The sequence below is a fragment of the Falco naumanni genome, chromosome 14 (genome assembly GCF_017639655.2).
Source record: "Falco naumanni isolate bFalNau1 chromosome 14, bFalNau1.pat, whole genome shotgun sequence".
Lineage (NCBI taxonomy): Eukaryota > Metazoa > Chordata > Aves > Falconiformes > Falconidae > Falco > Falco naumanni.
Window position 1 is genome coordinate 11,150,983 of NC_054067.1, and position 17,324 is coordinate 11,168,306.

The following is a 17,324-nucleotide window of genomic DNA, read 5'->3' on the forward strand; positions in this document are numbered from 1 at the left end:
ATTCATTACCATTTTAAAGTATATTATGAAAAGTAAAGCAAACAGGGTTTCTTAATTAGCAGAATCTGTTTTGCACAAGTGCATAACATTAGAGGATTAATTTTTTTTTTTCATCAGACTGCAGCTGTTACCTAAGCAGAGGAGGAATTTCACCTAACCGCAAAGAATGAGATACACAAATAGCTGTGTTGTCTTAAGACCGGGTCGGCTATGTCTCCTCACAGCGATTTTGTTCCATAATTGCAATTCACATTAAATGCAGCAAATGCTACCATCCTGCCCACTCAGTTTCCACCTCTACTTTTGTTTCAAGCCGGGGCGGGGGGGAAGGGGAAGATGAGGGGGAGCGTCCTTTCTTCTCTTCCCCCGCTCTGCTTCCCCCGGCCGCGGTGCGGAGCGGCGCGGAGCCAGGCGCTGGGCGGGCGGGGGCGGGATAGCCCCGTCCCGGCGGTGCCCCGGGCGGCACTTGTAGCTGCTGCGCGCCGCCCATGGCAGCCCCGCGGCCCCGCCGCTCTCGCCGCCCCGGGGGGCGCCTCTCGCCCCGCCGCGCCCGCTGGAGCTCCGCGGGGGCGCAGCCCGACAGCTCCCCGGGAGAGGTAACGGGGGCGCGGCGCGCCTCCGGGAGCGGCTTCCGCGGGTGCGGTGCGCTGGGGTCGCTCCTCCGGAGCGGCGCCTCCTTCCTCCCCGCCAAAGCTGCGTCCGAGCGCTCGGTGCGTGCGTGCATGTGTGTGTGTGCGAGTGTGCGTGTGGCGAAGGGGAGGGGGCTCGCTGCGTGCGAGGGGTGGGCGAGAGCAGTGCGATGGGAGCGGGCGCCCGTGTGCAGAGGGATCCTCTCCCCGCATGTGTGCGGGGGACCGCGGTGTCGGGGCAGGGCTCAGCGAGGCGGCTGCTGCATGCGGCGCAGCCCGCCGGCGTACCGCAGCGCCGGGCTTCGCCTCGCTCCGCGCCCCGGCGCTCGGCGCGGCCAGGGGGGGCTCGCAGGGGCGGGCGCCCGGCTGCCCCCGCCGCTCGGTGCCTGCGCGGAGCTGCCGGAGGGGAGACCTCGCGGGGAGAGCGGCGGAGCGCAGCCGAGCGGGGCCGCGGCGACCCCGGCCGCCGAGGTAGGGAAGGTGCCGGGCTCGCCGCGGAGCGCCGCCGGGAGCATCGCCGGGGGCGGCCGGCCGCCCCGCCGGGCGTGTGAGTGCGGGCGGGGAGAGGGGGCACGGCGGGGCTGCCTTGACATTGGCGTTTTAATTTCTTTTAATTATTGTGAAGCTTTGGTTTCATTGGTATAATAATTGCTGCTGTTATTTTAAAGGCGGCGCGGGGGGGGGGGGGGGCGACACGAGGCGGCAGTGGCTTGCTGCCGGAGCCTCTGCCATCGCGCTCGCCTCTCCCCGCCAGCTGGGCGCCTCCCGCAGCCGCGGGCCAGCGGCACCGGGCGTAGCGCTGCCCGCTCGCAGCCCTGCCGGGGGAGCGGGCGAGCGGAGGGACGTGGGCCGGGCGGCCCGGGGAAGGCGGCGGAGGTGTGGGAGGGACGGGGGGGCAGGCTCTGCGCAGTGGGGCTGGGGAAGGGGGTGTGGGAATGTGCTGCGGGCTGGACTTTTGCAAAGGTGCCCGGGGTGGGGGGTGTGATGAGCACTGGCGGCGGGGACCGCGGCGGCACGGTGGTGCCTACGGCCAAGGAGGGCGGGAGGAACGCGGGGCTGCAGTGCCGCGCTGTGCCCGCGCCCGGCCGGCATGTGCGTGCGCCGTGTGTGCGGCCGTGTCCCTCCTGCCTTCCCCCGCCGGGAGGCAGAGGGCGACGGGGCGACCACGACAGAGGGGAGCCGGCACCAGCCGAGCCGGTTGCGGCAAAAAATTGCGGTAGTGCCAGCACTCTTGGCCGGGCTCGCGGACCGGCCGCCAGCCCCGCGCAGCGCCCGCAGTGTGCCCGCTCGGCACCGGCCGGGGGCCCGGGGCTGAGGAAGAAGAGGGGACTGGACCGTGGGCGAGACAGGGATACGGGGGGACGGCGCCTGGGAGGGGGAGGGAGATGGAGCGGTGAGGGCGCGGGGACATACTTGGTCTTGCCCCTCTGGGCGCGCTCGCCGGGGTCGGGAGCCTGCGGGCATCAGCAGCGGCAGCTCCGCTCCCTGTTCTCCCCGCGGTGCCTCTCCGAGGCCTCCTTGAACCCCTTCAGGCATCCCTTCCCCTCATCCTTCCTTGCTTCCTCTCAGCTTTCCCTCTCCCTCTTGTCCTTCTGCCCTCCCTCCCTCAGCCCTCTCTGCCCTCCCTTCCAGGTCCCCCGGCGCATCCTCCCCTCCTTGCGGCTCCCTCCAGCCCGATTCTCCTCCCTCCAGCTGGCTCCTGCTCTCTCCACTTCCACCCTGGCTCCCTCCTGCCAAGTCGGTGCCTTCCCACAGCAGGAAATGAAAGGGACAAGTTGGGAAATGGGGGGAATGGGGAAGGTGGGGGGAGCAGTGTATTGATTATTGACTGGTTTGCTTTAAAAAAAAAAAAAAGAAAAGAAAAAAAAAGAAAGAAAGACACCAACAAGCTACTCTTTAACTCAGAGGAAATGCTGTGGCTCCAGTTCTTCTGCGTAAAAAATGGCAGCTCAGCTGGCTGACTATATATGAAGGGTTCTTGAAAGCCACCTATGTACCAGTGCAGGGATAAGAGCACATTAGATAATGTTGTTGTTGTTGTTTTGTTGTTTGTTTGTTGGTTTTTTGTTTGTTTGTTTGTTTTTTAAAAAAAAACCAAGTTCTTCTCAGGTTTCAGTAGTGTCAGGATGGTGAACTGTGACTTTGTTTTGCCCTGCAAGCCAGGGTATTGTTATTCCTGGGGCTGGGGCTGTATGAGTGCATGCTTCTTCCGTATTTGTGTGCTTCCATTGCTCAACCAGAGCTGATCTTGTGTTGTGGATAGTTCATTGCATTTCTGCAATCGGTTTACCCCCTATATTTATGTAAACTAGGTATCATCATTGACAGAAACAATGTGTGTGCATGCCTATGTATCCCTTGAGTGAATCTCAACAGTATAGTGATAATCTGTATGTGTTGATGCTGTAGATACATACATTGAGTATTTGCTTTTTGTGTCTGCATTTTCATCCTTTCTATATTGTGCTATCCCAACCCAGATGTTTGGGCATGTATAACACCAGCATTTGTGTTTATTATCCCTGAAATGCACGGCAACATATGAGCAGTGCAGGACTGAGGAGAGTAAATGTGCATAAAATTGGAATCTCCTTTGGTTATTTCACTTTGTTAGTTATGCATGCTTGGCATGTACAAGAGGTAGAAATATATTTGACAGACCTCAGAGTTATTTGTGTTTGTCTACAGAAATTTACATTCTGTATTTGAAATCATTCTAGCTCCCATGTATTTGTTTGGTTGTTAAAATCTTTCATGTTATTTTAAATTCAGTGCTTGTAGTTTATCTATAATCCTTGGCAGGTACAGTACCTCAGTGGTACACATTTTTTTAACCCAAATGACGTTTTGGAACAATGACAACTGAAAAAAATGTTTTCTTTTTTTCTTTCCTTCTTTCTTCTTTAGATTCTTTATCTTTGTTCAGGAGCCTAAGGTTGCTTGCTGATCACAAGAAGATGTTTCTGTGGTTCTTTCTGGTTCTGTCATCTCCAGTTTCTTCTACAACTGCAGATGCTGATATATCTGTGGAAATTTGCAATGTTTGCTCCTGTGTGTCAGTTGAGAATGTACTCTATGTCAACTGTGAGAAGGTTGCAGTCTACAGACCAAATCAGCTTAAACCACCATGGTCTAATTTTTACCACCTCAACTTTCAAAACAACCTGCTAATTATTTTATATCCAAATTCCTTTCTTAATTTTACACATGCCGTGTCCTTGCAACTGGGTAATAATAAGTTACAGAACATTGAGGGAGGGGCCTTTATGGGTCTTAGTGCATTAAAACAGTTGCACCTGAACAACAATGAATTAAAGATTCTCCGAGCTGACACGTTCCTTGGCATAGAGAACTTGGAGTATCTCCAAGCTGACTACAATTTAATCAAGTTTATTGAACGGGGAGCCTTCAATAAGCTTCACAAGCTGAAAGTCCTGATTCTTAATGACAATCTGATTTCATTCCTTCCCGATAATATTTTTCGATTTGCTTCTCTAACCCATCTGGATATACGAGGGAATCGAATACAGAAGCTTCCATACATTGGAGTTCTGGAACACATTGGGCGAATTGTCGAATTGCAGCTGGAAGACAACCCCTGGAATTGTACTTGTGATTTGTTGCCTTTGAAAGCGTGGCTGGAGAACATGCCCTATAACATCTACATTGGAGAAGCTATCTGTGAAACACCCAGTGACTTGTATGGAAGGCTGCTGAAAGAAACCAACAAGCAAGAGCTGTGCTCCATGGGGACGGGGAGTGATTTTGATGTGCGCATTCTGCCTCCTTTGCAGCTGGAGCCCGGCTACAGCACACCGAATGGCCACACCACTCAAACATCAGTGCACAGATTAGTCACAAAGCCGCCAAAGACTACAAATCCTTCAAAGATCTCGGGGATAGTAGCAGGCAAAGCATTATCTAATCGCAATCTCAGTCAAATCGTATCTTACCAGACCAGGGTGCCTCCTTTAACTCCATGTCCAGTCCCCTGTGTTTGCAAAACGCATCCTTCAGACTTGGGATTAAGTGTAAATTGCCAAGAAAGAAATATAGAGTCAATGGCCGAACTTGTACCAAAACCCTTAAATGCCAAGAAACTGCATGTAAATGGCAATAATATTAAGGATGTGGACACTACAGATTTCCTTGAGTTTGAGGGGCTGGATCTGCTACATTTAGGCAGCAATCGGATTTCAGTGATCAAAGGAGAAGTTTTCCGCAACCTTACAAATTTACGGAGATTGTATCTCAATGGCAATCAGATAGAACGTCTGAGCCCAGAAATGTTTGCTGGGCTCCACAACCTGCAATATCTCTATTTGGAATACAATGTTATCAAAGAAATCCTAGCAGGCACCTTTGACTTAATGCCAAATTTGCAGTTGCTCTACCTGAACAACAATCTTCTACGAAGCTTGCCAGCATACATTTTTGCTGGTGCACCACTTGCTAGACTGAATCTGAGGAACAATCATTTCATGTATTTACCTGTAAGTGGCGTTCTTGATCAGCTAAAATCTCTTACACAGATTGATTTGGAAGGTAATCCGTGGGACTGCACTTGTGATTTAGTTGCTTTAAAACTGTGGCTTGAAAAGCTAAATGAAGGTATTGTGGTGAAGGAATTGAAATGTGAAACACCTGTACAGTTTGCTAACATTGAACTTAAGTCTCTGAAAAATGAGATCCTCTGTCCTAAGCTTTTAAACAAGCCATCTGCTCTGTTCACTAGTCCTATGCCCGCTGTTACTTTTACAACGCCACTGGGACCGGTTCGGAGTCCTCCTGGTGGCCCAGTTCCATTGTCCATCCTAATCTTAAGCATATTAGTTGTGCTTATTTTAACAGTGTTTGTTGCTTTTTGCCTTCTTGTTTTTGTGCTTCGGCGCAACAAAAAACCAACTGTAAAGCACGAAGGGATTGGAAATCAAGAATGCAGTTCTATGCAACTGCAGCTAAGAAAGCACGATCACAAGTCAAACAAAAAAGAGGGACTAGGTGCAGAGGCCTTCATTCCTCAAACCATTGAGCAGATGAGCAAAAGTCATACCTGTGGCTTAAAAGAGTCTGAAACGGGCTTCATGTTTGCTGACCCACCAGGGCAAAAAGTCATTCTGAGAAATATTAATGACAAGGAGAAAGATTTATTGCATGTGGATACCAGAAAAAGACTTAGCACAATCGATGAACTGGATGAGTTATTCCCTGGGAGGGATTCCAATGTATTTATTCAAAATTTTCTTGAAAGTAAAAAAGAATACAACAGCATAGGGGTCAGTGGCTTTGAAATACGTTATCCAGAGAAACTACAAGACAAAAAAAGCAAGAAATCTCTAATAGGTGGTAATCATAGTAAAATTGTAGTAGAACAAAGAAAAAGTGAATATTTTGAACTAAAAGCTAAACTTCAAGGTTCACCTGACTACCTACAAGTCCTTGAAGAACAAACAGCTTTGAATAAAATATAGGTCATACAATCTTATCGCCTACAGAGGACATTTATTTAATGATGAAAGTGCCTTTTGTTGACTTTTAACTTCCAAATGCTCTATTATATTGGTAGGCATAGAGGCAGGTGTATCCAAGGGTGTCTGATTAACTGTAGCTGCATATGATTTGTCAAGTAGAGGAGAATTTCCTTAATAGAATTTCCTACATAAAGCTCATGCCCTGTGGAATTCTGTAGGGATACTGCAAACTCTATTGCCAAAGGGATGCTTTATACACGTTACACTGAATTTAACCTCAAGAGGCATATATGTTTTGTACCTTAAATGCAAAACCATCGTCTCCTTGTGATTTGTTAGAACAAACACAAGAAACCTGGTACTGGTATTTGTACCTCAGCTGGGTCCTTCATCCTGCACGTGGATTTAAGTTGGTGGAACTGGAGTAATCCTTTGATTTGTGGTGTTGTAATGGCACTGTTTAAAGATTATCTGGAAAGTAACAAGCATGCAAAGAGAGAACATTCGATAGTATGTGTAAATTGGTTACATTTATGGCCTGCATCTTGAAACCACTGGAATTATAATGTTAAATTGTGCAAATATTTGTTTAAAATATACCATGCATTACATACCTATGAAATAAATTTGACCACTTGAAGCATACATGTCTATACATAAAATTAAAAGAAAAAAGAGAGAAAATAGTTCAACCTGACTTCTGCAGTATTTGTGGCACCTGAAGAAAACATTTGAGGTTTATGCAGAATCTGTTGTAAGACTCGTCTCCAATTAAATCTAGAGTTCCTTCTCAGTTATGTGAAATGCTTGCAACCTCAACAGGTTGTCCAATATTGTGAAAGTGCTTACTATGTGAGCGTAGCAGAAATTATTTTTGTAATATAATTCATATTTATGAAATACTTTGTATACTAAATAGGAAAAAATATGTACTCCTTAATATGTATTTAATATGCCTGACTTGTTTTCCTGATCACAATGCATTAATCATTCAGTATAAATAAAAGCAGAACAATATACCAAACAGAAACCGGGGATGTGATGTATAGAATCATCCAGAATTAAGTGATCAGATATAATAATAATAATAATAAAATTGTTCTGTACTATTCTTGTGAAATTAGCATATTATCTTATTTCAGATTTGTTACCAATTGTGCATTTTAAAATAGATTCATTAGTTTTTTAGTATTGTGTCTCAGGCAGTTATTTGCCATCAGTTGTCTTGCTTTTCAGGGTTCTACAGCTTAACCTAAATAGTTTTCACTACAAGTATTTACAGAATTCATGGTAAGGGTAATATTTTAATTGTATATGCATAAGTTTTCTGTTCTTATTATCTGTCTGGCTGCTGTCAGTCAGAAAAAACTGAATCAGAACAGTAAACAAAATGGCAAATCATGTCTATTTAAAACCACAGTGTAAAATGAATATAGTGGTCTCAGTTCAGAGTATTGTGTAGCTCGTATCTAGAGAGTGAAAACCTGCCTTTGTGAAAGCTGAATCTGAATAGCTAGGAAAAAATAGTCAGGAGAATGGAAAATCCCCACTGTATCTCATTGATAGATAGTACCTTGAGATGAGAATGGAGATATATTGGTAACATATCATACAACAGATCTATACTATGAGATTAACAAAAGTTCTTTGACTTGAAAAGGAATTTTTTCATTCATTTAAATGAGCTTTGGATAAGACCATCTATCTCCTTTGCTTCCAGAACCTTCCCCTCTGCCTTTTATAATCAATACATAAATCAATTAAGATTAGTAGGATATAAACATGAATGTTTTTCATGAATGTGAAACTAGCAAGTATTATAGCAAGACCCAATCACAATACTGTGAAGAAGGCTGTGTCAGCTATTTCCATTATAAACCTCTAATTTCAGGGCTTTATGACTCTGCTGTGAAATTTGTATTCTGGAATGGTACCTGGCAAACAGCCTGCAGCATATTTTTAACAAAGGTACAAAAAAAAAAAAAAAAAAAGGCAAAAAAAAAAAAGCTGCTTCTTTATTTAAGAGAAAGCAAAACAAAACATTTTTCTACTTTCAGATATTTGTTTATGCTCTTGTAACTTAGAAAGAGGGTCACTTTATTATTTTCCGCCATACTACAAAGTATATACATGACTTAAGATAATAAAATTATAACAGATAAATTAGTGGCTGAGTTTCTTTCAAAAAGCTGCTGTTATCAATGCACAATAATTGACTTCTTTCAGGATGTTATAGGGATTTTCAGGACACGGACACTATGTGCATAAGCATTTCTAGCATAAAAAGTTCTTGGTTGACTAATGATTCAATAAGTGGCTGAGGCTTGAATAAGAACATTTGAACTTACTGTGTCAAGAGTCTGTGGATTAAGGAGTGTTGCACATGCACTGATATAAGAGACTGTAATGGTTCCATCAGTAGGCTAAGGATATTGGGTCACTGTGCCTGCTCTGCACGGTGCTGCATGGCTTTCGGGATGTGTCTGGGTTTACTGGGATTTGCCAAAGCATGAGGCTCCTGACGCACTTCAGTGCATTGTCAGAGACTGTCATGTCCCATACCCTGCTGAAAGGCATGCATTTAAAATATTAAAAATAGCCAATAAGCCAATACTTTTAAGCGATAAAAGTGATATGCTTATGACTCATGTTGTCCTGAGTTAAGATAAATGATCATGCCTTCTTCAGGTAAAAAAATAATGGTGGGGGTTTGTTTGTTTTGTGTTCTGGGGTGGGGTTTTTTTTTTGTTTGTTTGGTATTTTTGGTGGTGTTTTGGGGTATGGGGTTTGGGGTTTTGTTTGTTTGTTTGTTTTTGTTTTTGTTTTTTTTTTTTTTATGAGGTCTTCTATTCAGTGATCAAAAGAGGAAGAACTGAACCGTTATCCTGTACCATTATACGGGGTCGTAGACTGGGTAAGATTTTCATTGAGGTCCCAACCCAGTAAAGTGTTTAACCTCAGCCTAAATCATGTGCAGAGGTACTTACTCATGAGCTAGTAATTAAACACCTGCCCAAGAGTGAGGTTTAGATAGGGTTTTGTCATTGACTTCAAAAAAAGCCAGCTCAGAAACATTGTATATAATACACAGAGCCCAGCGACTCTTTTGGGATTATGCAGTCGAGCGTAGGTTCACCAGCATCAATAAAGGTTGCACAGCCTGAGCCTAGAAATGGTTCCTAAGTGTTTTACATATATGATGCAGTATGTAGGCATAATACTGTGAGTGAAGAATGCAGAAGTTGGCAAAATCACTATATTTCTGTGAAACTGTTACTTTGAACGACAACCTTTATGTCAGTTGGTTTCCTCCATGTTTTGAAGCAGTGTATGTGTCTGCACAGCAGTTTTAGCGTAATGTTCATTCAAATCTATAGTCAGTCTGTCTGGGAAGGTGACTCTTCGGATGTGGCTTAAGAGATTTCTCTGTTCATTATATTGGTTTGAGTGGCCATGCTTGTAAAATGGCTGTTAAGACCCATAGACATAATCAGTGAAGGTGTTAATCTGTTGTCTTCATTGTATTATAAAGAAATTTCCATTTTTAAATGAAATCAATAGTGTAATCTTTTCTTCGAAAAAGAAAAAAATTGTGCAATTTTATCAGAAAGCAACTACCATGGTGCAAGAACACAAGACCATTAGACAATTTACATTTTGCATTTAGTGTTCAAGATTGATAATAATATAGAAATCTAGTATAAAAGTCTTTAATTATGTTTTTTTAAAAAGCCATAATAATGATATAAATTATAAAAGGCATGGCCTTGTGAATAGTGTTAACAAATGTTTCAGAATCAACAAAATACATCCAGAACTTGATGGTGGTATAATATCTATAATATCTTTTGCATGATTTGTACATTGATATTGTATGAAATGAGCACAGTGAGATTTTTTTTTTTTGGTTGCATCCAAAGAGTTAGGAAGGAAATATAACAAGAATGTATTTATAATCACTCTATTTTGAAATAAAGTAAAGAAAACAAAATTTATTGGTTTTACCCTGCTTCAATCATTGCTGTTTTAGGTTAGTTTATAATTAAGATAGTTACTTATAATATCAAGTCCAGTGTAAAACATAGAAAACTATTGTTTATGAGTTTTGTTTGCCTTCAACAGCATCAAAATATTAGCCAGCGTTGACTTAAACATTTGTATAAAATATTAATAAATTTGGTACTATTTTATTTCTGAAACTAGACTTTGTTAAGTGCCTGTAATGTTCTCCTTCAGATAATTTGTATTTAACTATAAAATAGTTAAACAGTAATGTTTTCTAATCACCTTGACAATTTGTTATTAATTTTTATGAAATTTTTCCTATCTTCTGTTGTCTAACAAAACCCTCCTGGCCTCTGTATATAAAATTGTCCCTCCAAATTCACTGAAATTCTTTTGCATTAGTAGCACAAGCAGAATTTAGTTTTTAGTTGGATTCTGAGATCTCCAACACAGAAGTATTAGAGGAACAATCACATAATGCTAGCGGCGTTTGGTTTGATTCTGCTCCCTTCTTATTAATCATTTTGAATAAGAGAATTGTTCAGAGGAAAGAAAAGTTAGTTTATTCTTAGCAAAAAGAAAAATATCAGTCCATGTAGCATTTCCATTGGTTAGGTTAATTTTATAAATCAAATTGTAAAAGACATCTTTAGGTAGTTTAACTTCCAAATTTAGATTTTGTAGTAAAAATATTTTACAAATCCTTATTAAAATCTTCACGAGAGGGGAGAAAAGCAGGGAAAAAAATACATCTAGATTAAATATTCCCTGTTGTGTAGGATTTAACATGCATTGTAATGGTGGTGAATGCGAATCAGAATGTGCTATGGACTAGAAAATCAGGACCAGATATGGATTTTTTTTGCTGCCAGTTGCAGTGTAATGTTAAAAGCATTAATTAAAAAAGCCCCCGTATGTATTCTATAGATTTTCTTTCTAAATAAAAACTCGAGAATCAAGAATAAGTATACATATATTGGAAATAATATGCCTGCACTGATTTCCTGAATGTAGGGGAACTTGACAGTTTTATGTTAATGTGTTTTTTCTTTATTTAGTCTTTATTTCTAACTGCAATTCATTCATCTTTATGTATTCTGATTGTTGCTGTGTTGAAAAAATAAAAAAATAGGAATTTTACTGCTCAGGCACAAACTCATCTCAGAAATTTACCAATGTAAATCCTGTCTAACTCAATGGGCTTCAATGGAATCAAATGAGCCTCACCCTAGTGAATGCAAAAGCTGAAATTTACCATTATAGGTGAGGACCTGATTTGTCTGCCATTGCAATTAAAAATATGATAAGTCATTTGTTACCTGAAATAAAATATAATATTGCTTTATGCTCTATCGATTTGTGTGGTAAAGCTGTTATTAGTTTCAAATAACCGTAGAGCAGAGCATGGTGTAGGTGGGGGTCCTGTGTCCATTTGATGTCAGTGGAACTCTACAATGATTCAAGAGTTGTGGGCATCCTGTAGTATCCATAGTACAAAACTATTTAAATTTGCTCTTTTAATACATAGACTTGGGATATACACCACATAAAAATGCTATCTTAACAATACAATTTATTTTCTCTCTATAACGGAAAAAAACTTACCTGGCTCTTCTTTCTCATTAAGTAAGGACTTTATGGCAAGTATCTTTACTTCACTGTTAGTTTTATTCATCTTCATTAGTAATATTTGAGATAATTTATTTATTGTCTGAAAACAGTACATTTTGATCAGTGTGTTATTTTTAAAATACCAGTCAGTAACAGGTTGATGCTGTGTTATATTGATTTTTCATTCTCTTGCTGGGGATTTTTTGCAGTCACTTAACACTAAGTTATTTCTTAAAAGCAAAAATAACAATTAGATAAGAAAAAGAGACCTAGCTGGTACTAAATCTGATTTTTTTTGTATGTGTGACCAGGAAGACTTAAAGTCCTCTAAGTCAACTCTGATGGGTACACAAGTGTTACACCATTGTCCCTTTGGTCATCGTTTAACTAGAAAACAACAGGTGATCTCTATATGGTTAAGTAGTCATTTTGCATATGTACAATAACAAGGAAGTCTTCTTCAGTTTCCCTCATCCACAAGCATTTCACTTCTTGATTTAATGTCATGTAATTTCCTAGGACTGTGTGCACTATGGCCTTCCAGGGCATTCTTCATGCTCTCACTTCATCTTCAGTGTGCTCAGTCCCTTACAGCTGAATGTTTGTCTAGGCATTGGCTAACAGCAGTTTCCAAAGAGGCAAAGAACTAGGATCTGTCAATTTGCAAAAACCAGCTAAAAAAGGCAAATTGTAGGAGACTGTCCTGGATGGTTTCTGAGTCATGTCAGATGAGGTATGACCCAAAACTGGGGTAGGAAATGGTTTAAGCTTCTGTTAGCAAGATTCATGCTGAGCTTTTGAAGCTGGACAGTCACCATTTTTCATGACTCTTAAGGTGTACAGTGAAACGTAAATGTGATTCAGTTATAATTGAATCCTGACAGTCTGTGGGCTAAATCCTGCAGACATCTGCACCCACACACCCAATCTAGGTTTTGGTGTCACTCTTCACTGAAGAGTCTTGGGCAAATTAGGTTAAACCAGATGTGATATCTGTTTCTTAATGAGGCTTTTATCTGAGACGTGGATGCATTTGTGTGTAGGTTGGATGCTGTTTGGGTATGGAGGTTAGTCCGTACCTAATGTTTGTTGAGCAGTTTCTTTGGTAGAGTCACTTTTTATGAGATACATTAGTGCTTATATCTGAATATGAGATGCTGCACAGTAAGTACATCTCAATGAGCAGAGTCACAAAGGGCAGAGTGTTTTGACAGATTTTGAGCTCTTCACTGCAAGAAACTACAGGAAACAATGTACCATACAGCAGATTTCCTTGCTCCCTGGCAGCATTTAATAGACTCTGTGAGTCCTTCTCAGCAGGGTATTATTCTTGTCTACACATCGCAAATAAGACTCCAGGTCACCAGTCTGGTATACATGCACTTTGTGTTTGCTTATACCCAAAAATAATTTTGTGGAGAAGGGTGGGAGAAGAAATTGTATTTTTTTTCCTGAAAAGCAAAATGGGCTAAATTTGAATTTTTCAGGATTGAAAAAGAAAAATACAGATTACCTAAAGAATGGTCAGATTGTTTGGTAATATCTGTATTTAGAAAGTATTTTACTAAAAGAGAGAGGGAAAAAGCAGTTTTCTATTTTTAGCATGCAGCTTTTCAACTTGTTCCATTCTTGGGTTAGAATATGCCCTGGGAAACAAGGGACTCACATGTACAGCTCAGGGCACAATTTAGCTGCAAAGATACATCCTAAACATCTTGCTGCCTTTTGTGTGGTAGAAATTAAATGCAAGGTTTAAAACGTTCCCTCTCTGCTTGCTTCAATGGAAGTCAGGTCAGTTGGTGTTCTTCAGGACCAGTCTTTAACCTCCTGTTGAGGTGTGTCTGCAATTCGATGAAGTTAGCAAGATTACAAATGTCATTCAAGGGGTGATGTCTTTGGATGGGGTTAACACTTTGAAGTAATTGGGGTTCTTATGAGTTTCTTTCTTAAATATTGACATGTGGTTGCACTGTTTTATCCTCATCTTTTCTTTTGGGATCAGTTCAATAAATTGGTAGTTTTACAAATGTGGTCAGGAGATTATGTCCAAATGTACAGCAAAAAAACTTTGCTTTTAATTCTTATGGTTTTCTAAGATGTAAATAAAGAACAGCAACATGATGAATAACCTATATTTAAGATTTCTTTTGTTCAATGAAAATGACTTTTGCCTTAACTGAGTGAAATTCAGAAAGTACTTTGAGAGAATTGGGATACTGCCAACAAATAAGGTATCTATTCTGTAATCCTGTCAAGAATATAAGCTATGGAAGCACTAAGACATTTTATCTTTTCAGTACCTTGCCCTAGAATTTGGAGTTTCACTTTAGCTGTTGGAGTGATGCCAGGAACTGTTGCAAGTGTCACATACACAGTTAGTAACTAGCTGAAGTAATGGTCAACAAGAACTGTGCGACGCATTCTCTCTGTGTAGTTTTGTCAAGTAATTTATACCCACTTCAGCATATGACAGCAAAGATAGTAAGGATTATATATTGTAAAGTGTGTTGGAAAGGATTCTCTTACATTTGTAATGTGCTTTCCAAATGAAGGCAATATGCAAATGATGAGTATTATCAGCATAAAATCCATTTCAAAAGGGGAATACTATTGTACTGTACATAGTACTCTGTTGTTCAAACTGAGAAATATCACTGAAAGTGAATAAGCTGGTTTTTCCTTTCTGTAGACTTTTCTCCTTCAAACATAAATAGACCTGTTTGCTCTATACAGAGCAATACAGCTCTGAGTCATATGCAAGGAAATATATGAGCCTAAAAAAGACAAAAAAAATCCATTCCCTCCACAGAGAACATCTGCATTGTAATAATAAAATCACTCATATTTTTCAATAACATTGGGACCTCTGGCAGTTTCTGCTTATGCTGAAAAGTTGAGGGACTGGGATGCGGAATTGGAGCTGGTTCTTATTTCGTTTCTCCATACAAATATTCCCTTTGACATTGCTCATGCGTGAGGTCAGTTTGCCCAGTGTCTCTCAGTGCCGTATGGGGTTAAAGCAACAATGTGTTACTTCTGCAGGCATTTGCCATGGGCCTCACAAACAGGATGGCCCCAGAGACAACAGAAGCATGGCAATGACCTTTGCTAAGGGCCTTCTGTACCCTCTGGAGCACACCTCTGTGGCGTGGCCTAGAACATCCATGGCTTGGGCCAAGAAACAAGGTTGTAGCAGGGCTCAGTAGCATCCTTGTTTTGGCATTGTAGGGAAGCAGAGTAACAGGAGAAGAACAGCACAGTATTTCATAATCAAGGATGTCAGAGTCTTTCTCTTTGACTGTCTGCTATGTCAATGGTCTAATGCGTTTTGCAATGGGAAATCTTCACTTCTGCATCCTATCTAAACTAAAGTTTGGGACCAGGCTGGAAGCACTTGCTTGACCAAATGTGTTGCCCTCCACAGTAAAACTAGACCAGAATCTCTGTGAAATCTGTGGGATGTATGTTTTTTCCCTGCCCTGTAAACAGTGTACAGTCAAAATTCCATTAACAACTTTTAATGATTCTGTAATGTACTACCCATGATGCCTGTTCACATGCAAAATTGTCATCTCCATGCAGCATTGCTAAGTGTAACTGGCAGTAGATGGGGATGACCACTTTTTACTTCAAAGCGTATTGTGATGGCCGGACTCAGGTTGTTTTGTCTGATAATTACATATGCTTCTGACATAATAATTTATGTATTTTCTGAATCACAACACTGTTTCTCATTAACAAAGTGAGAAGGCTTTCACCTTTCTTTCCTTATTCTTCCATGCAGTAGAAATTCCTTTTCCAACCCATAAAGAACAATGAAAAGTCTTCTACAGAAAACCCCACTTTATGTAATGCACTGAAGATGGCACTGTAGTTACAACTTCAACCTGAATGATACAATATGCTTGTGTTTGTTGCTCGGAATTTATGTTTTTTTTAATTTATTTAGCTCAGCTAACACAAAGCCAAAGGTCAGTTTAATGCAGCACCATCCGACACTGCTACTGTAATTAAGGCTGGAGAAGTTTTTTGTCACTTAGACTTATTTGCAAGGAGATTGCAACTCAACCCAAACTGTGTGGAATAGTTTATAGCAGATCTTTGTAAAAATTGTTTGTTTGTTTGTTTGTTTTGCTTGTTTGTTTGTTTTTGTTAAAAAAAAAACCAATGAAGGTAACAAAGAAAATGCTGTTATGGATGTCACTTCTCCATGTCTGTAACCTTTACAGGCCATGTTAAGGCACATTACCACTGCAGCAGGGCTCTAAACACCGAATGGACCCCAGGGGACAGCTGTAGGGTATTAGTTGCACTATACAAACCTTCCAAAATTCAGTTTCCTATAGAGTTTTGAGGCTTTTATTCATGTGAAATGGGAGCTTCAAGTTAAGAAACAACTCAAGAAACAGAAAGAATGGCAGTGACAGGTAAGAGTCACAATTAGGTAAATAATAATTTTTAGTAAGAATGAAGAAAAACAAATGTAAATCGACAGTTATATAGTTCTGAAACAATGCTTTTATCCATTTCCTAACCCACTCCTTTCCAGCCCTTCACTCATACCAGGTGGGAGTTGAGGTTTGGTTTGAAGTATGTGAGTAACTGGGCGCCTGTGCAGCCATTACTCGCACAGCTGCCTCCATCATATCTGAGCTATTTCGGAGCGGATTAAAAATGGAAGCCTTACATTCATTTTAGGATTTGTCTTGCTCTTCAGAAGTCAGTGGAACTATTTGTGTGAACTGCCACCATGGGGCTTTTTTCAGGTGTTGAGAAAAAAATGCAGGATTTAAAATCCCACTGATATCCATGAGAACCAGCCACTGACCTGAAAGACCTAATACTCTCTGTCAGCAACTCAAACCTGGGGAAGGGGCTGACTTTTTCAAAACTCCCAGAATATGTACTTATATGCCAGGCTGCAGAAAGAGAAGCGCTTAAGCTGTTTGAGAGGGGCTCGGCTCTTCTCTCTTGTCAGGAGTGACAGGCAAAGCCGGCCAGGTATCGCATGGTTTTAGAAAAACCTCTGCAAAAGGCCTACAGGTGTCACCTCCCGTCAGAGGGCCTGACCCCAGAGCCACTGAACATCCCTATCCGTGGGCTGTGGGATCTGGCCGGCGTGTCTGTGCCCTCTCCCAGGAGGATTTTTTCAGCCGCAGCCGCCTCAGGCCCAGCACGGTGCGGGAGGGCAGGCAGCCTGCGCCATGGCTTGGCACTTAGTGAGCGGCGTGAGCCTCCTCCGGCTGCCTCCGCTCGGTGCCTGGCTGCGAAGGAGGACAGCCGCATGGGGAGAGGCGTTACGGAGAGCTCTGGAGCAGGGACACGGAGAAATAGACACAGAAATGCTTGTTTGGGAAACGATCTGGCTGCGTTGCACATCAGCGGTAGAGGGTGAAAGCAGCGCCGGGACCCTCCTCAGGCTCCGGCCTGCACTGAAGGGCCCAGCAGCTGCCAGGACTTGGTAGCCGGTACTTTTGCAGCTAGGGCTTGGGTCTCCCCCGCCCCAACAGGCATGTCAGACATCCTTTGTGTGCAGCTCTTCAAAGAGATGGGAGTCAAATAAGTAAATATGTTGAAGGCCTTGATCCTGGAATAACCCGGGTGGTGG

At 42.1% G+C, this 17,324-nt stretch overlaps 1 protein-coding gene across 1 annotated transcript; it reads left to right on the top strand.

Moving 5' to 3' along the window:
• The first annotated feature begins 790 nt into the window (after positions 1-790).
• On the top strand, positions 791-13,803 carry SLITRK4 (SLIT and NTRK like family member 4). The gene is made up of 2 exons (XM_040614761.1): positions 791-1,100; positions 3,537-13,803. The coding sequence occupies exons 1-2, from the start codon at positions 800-802 to the stop codon at positions 6,098-6,100; spliced, it is 2,865 nt and encodes a 954-aa protein (XP_040470695.1). The 5' UTR covers positions 791-799; the 3' UTR covers positions 6,101-13,803.
• Positions 13,804-17,324: the final 3,521 nt, after the last annotated feature.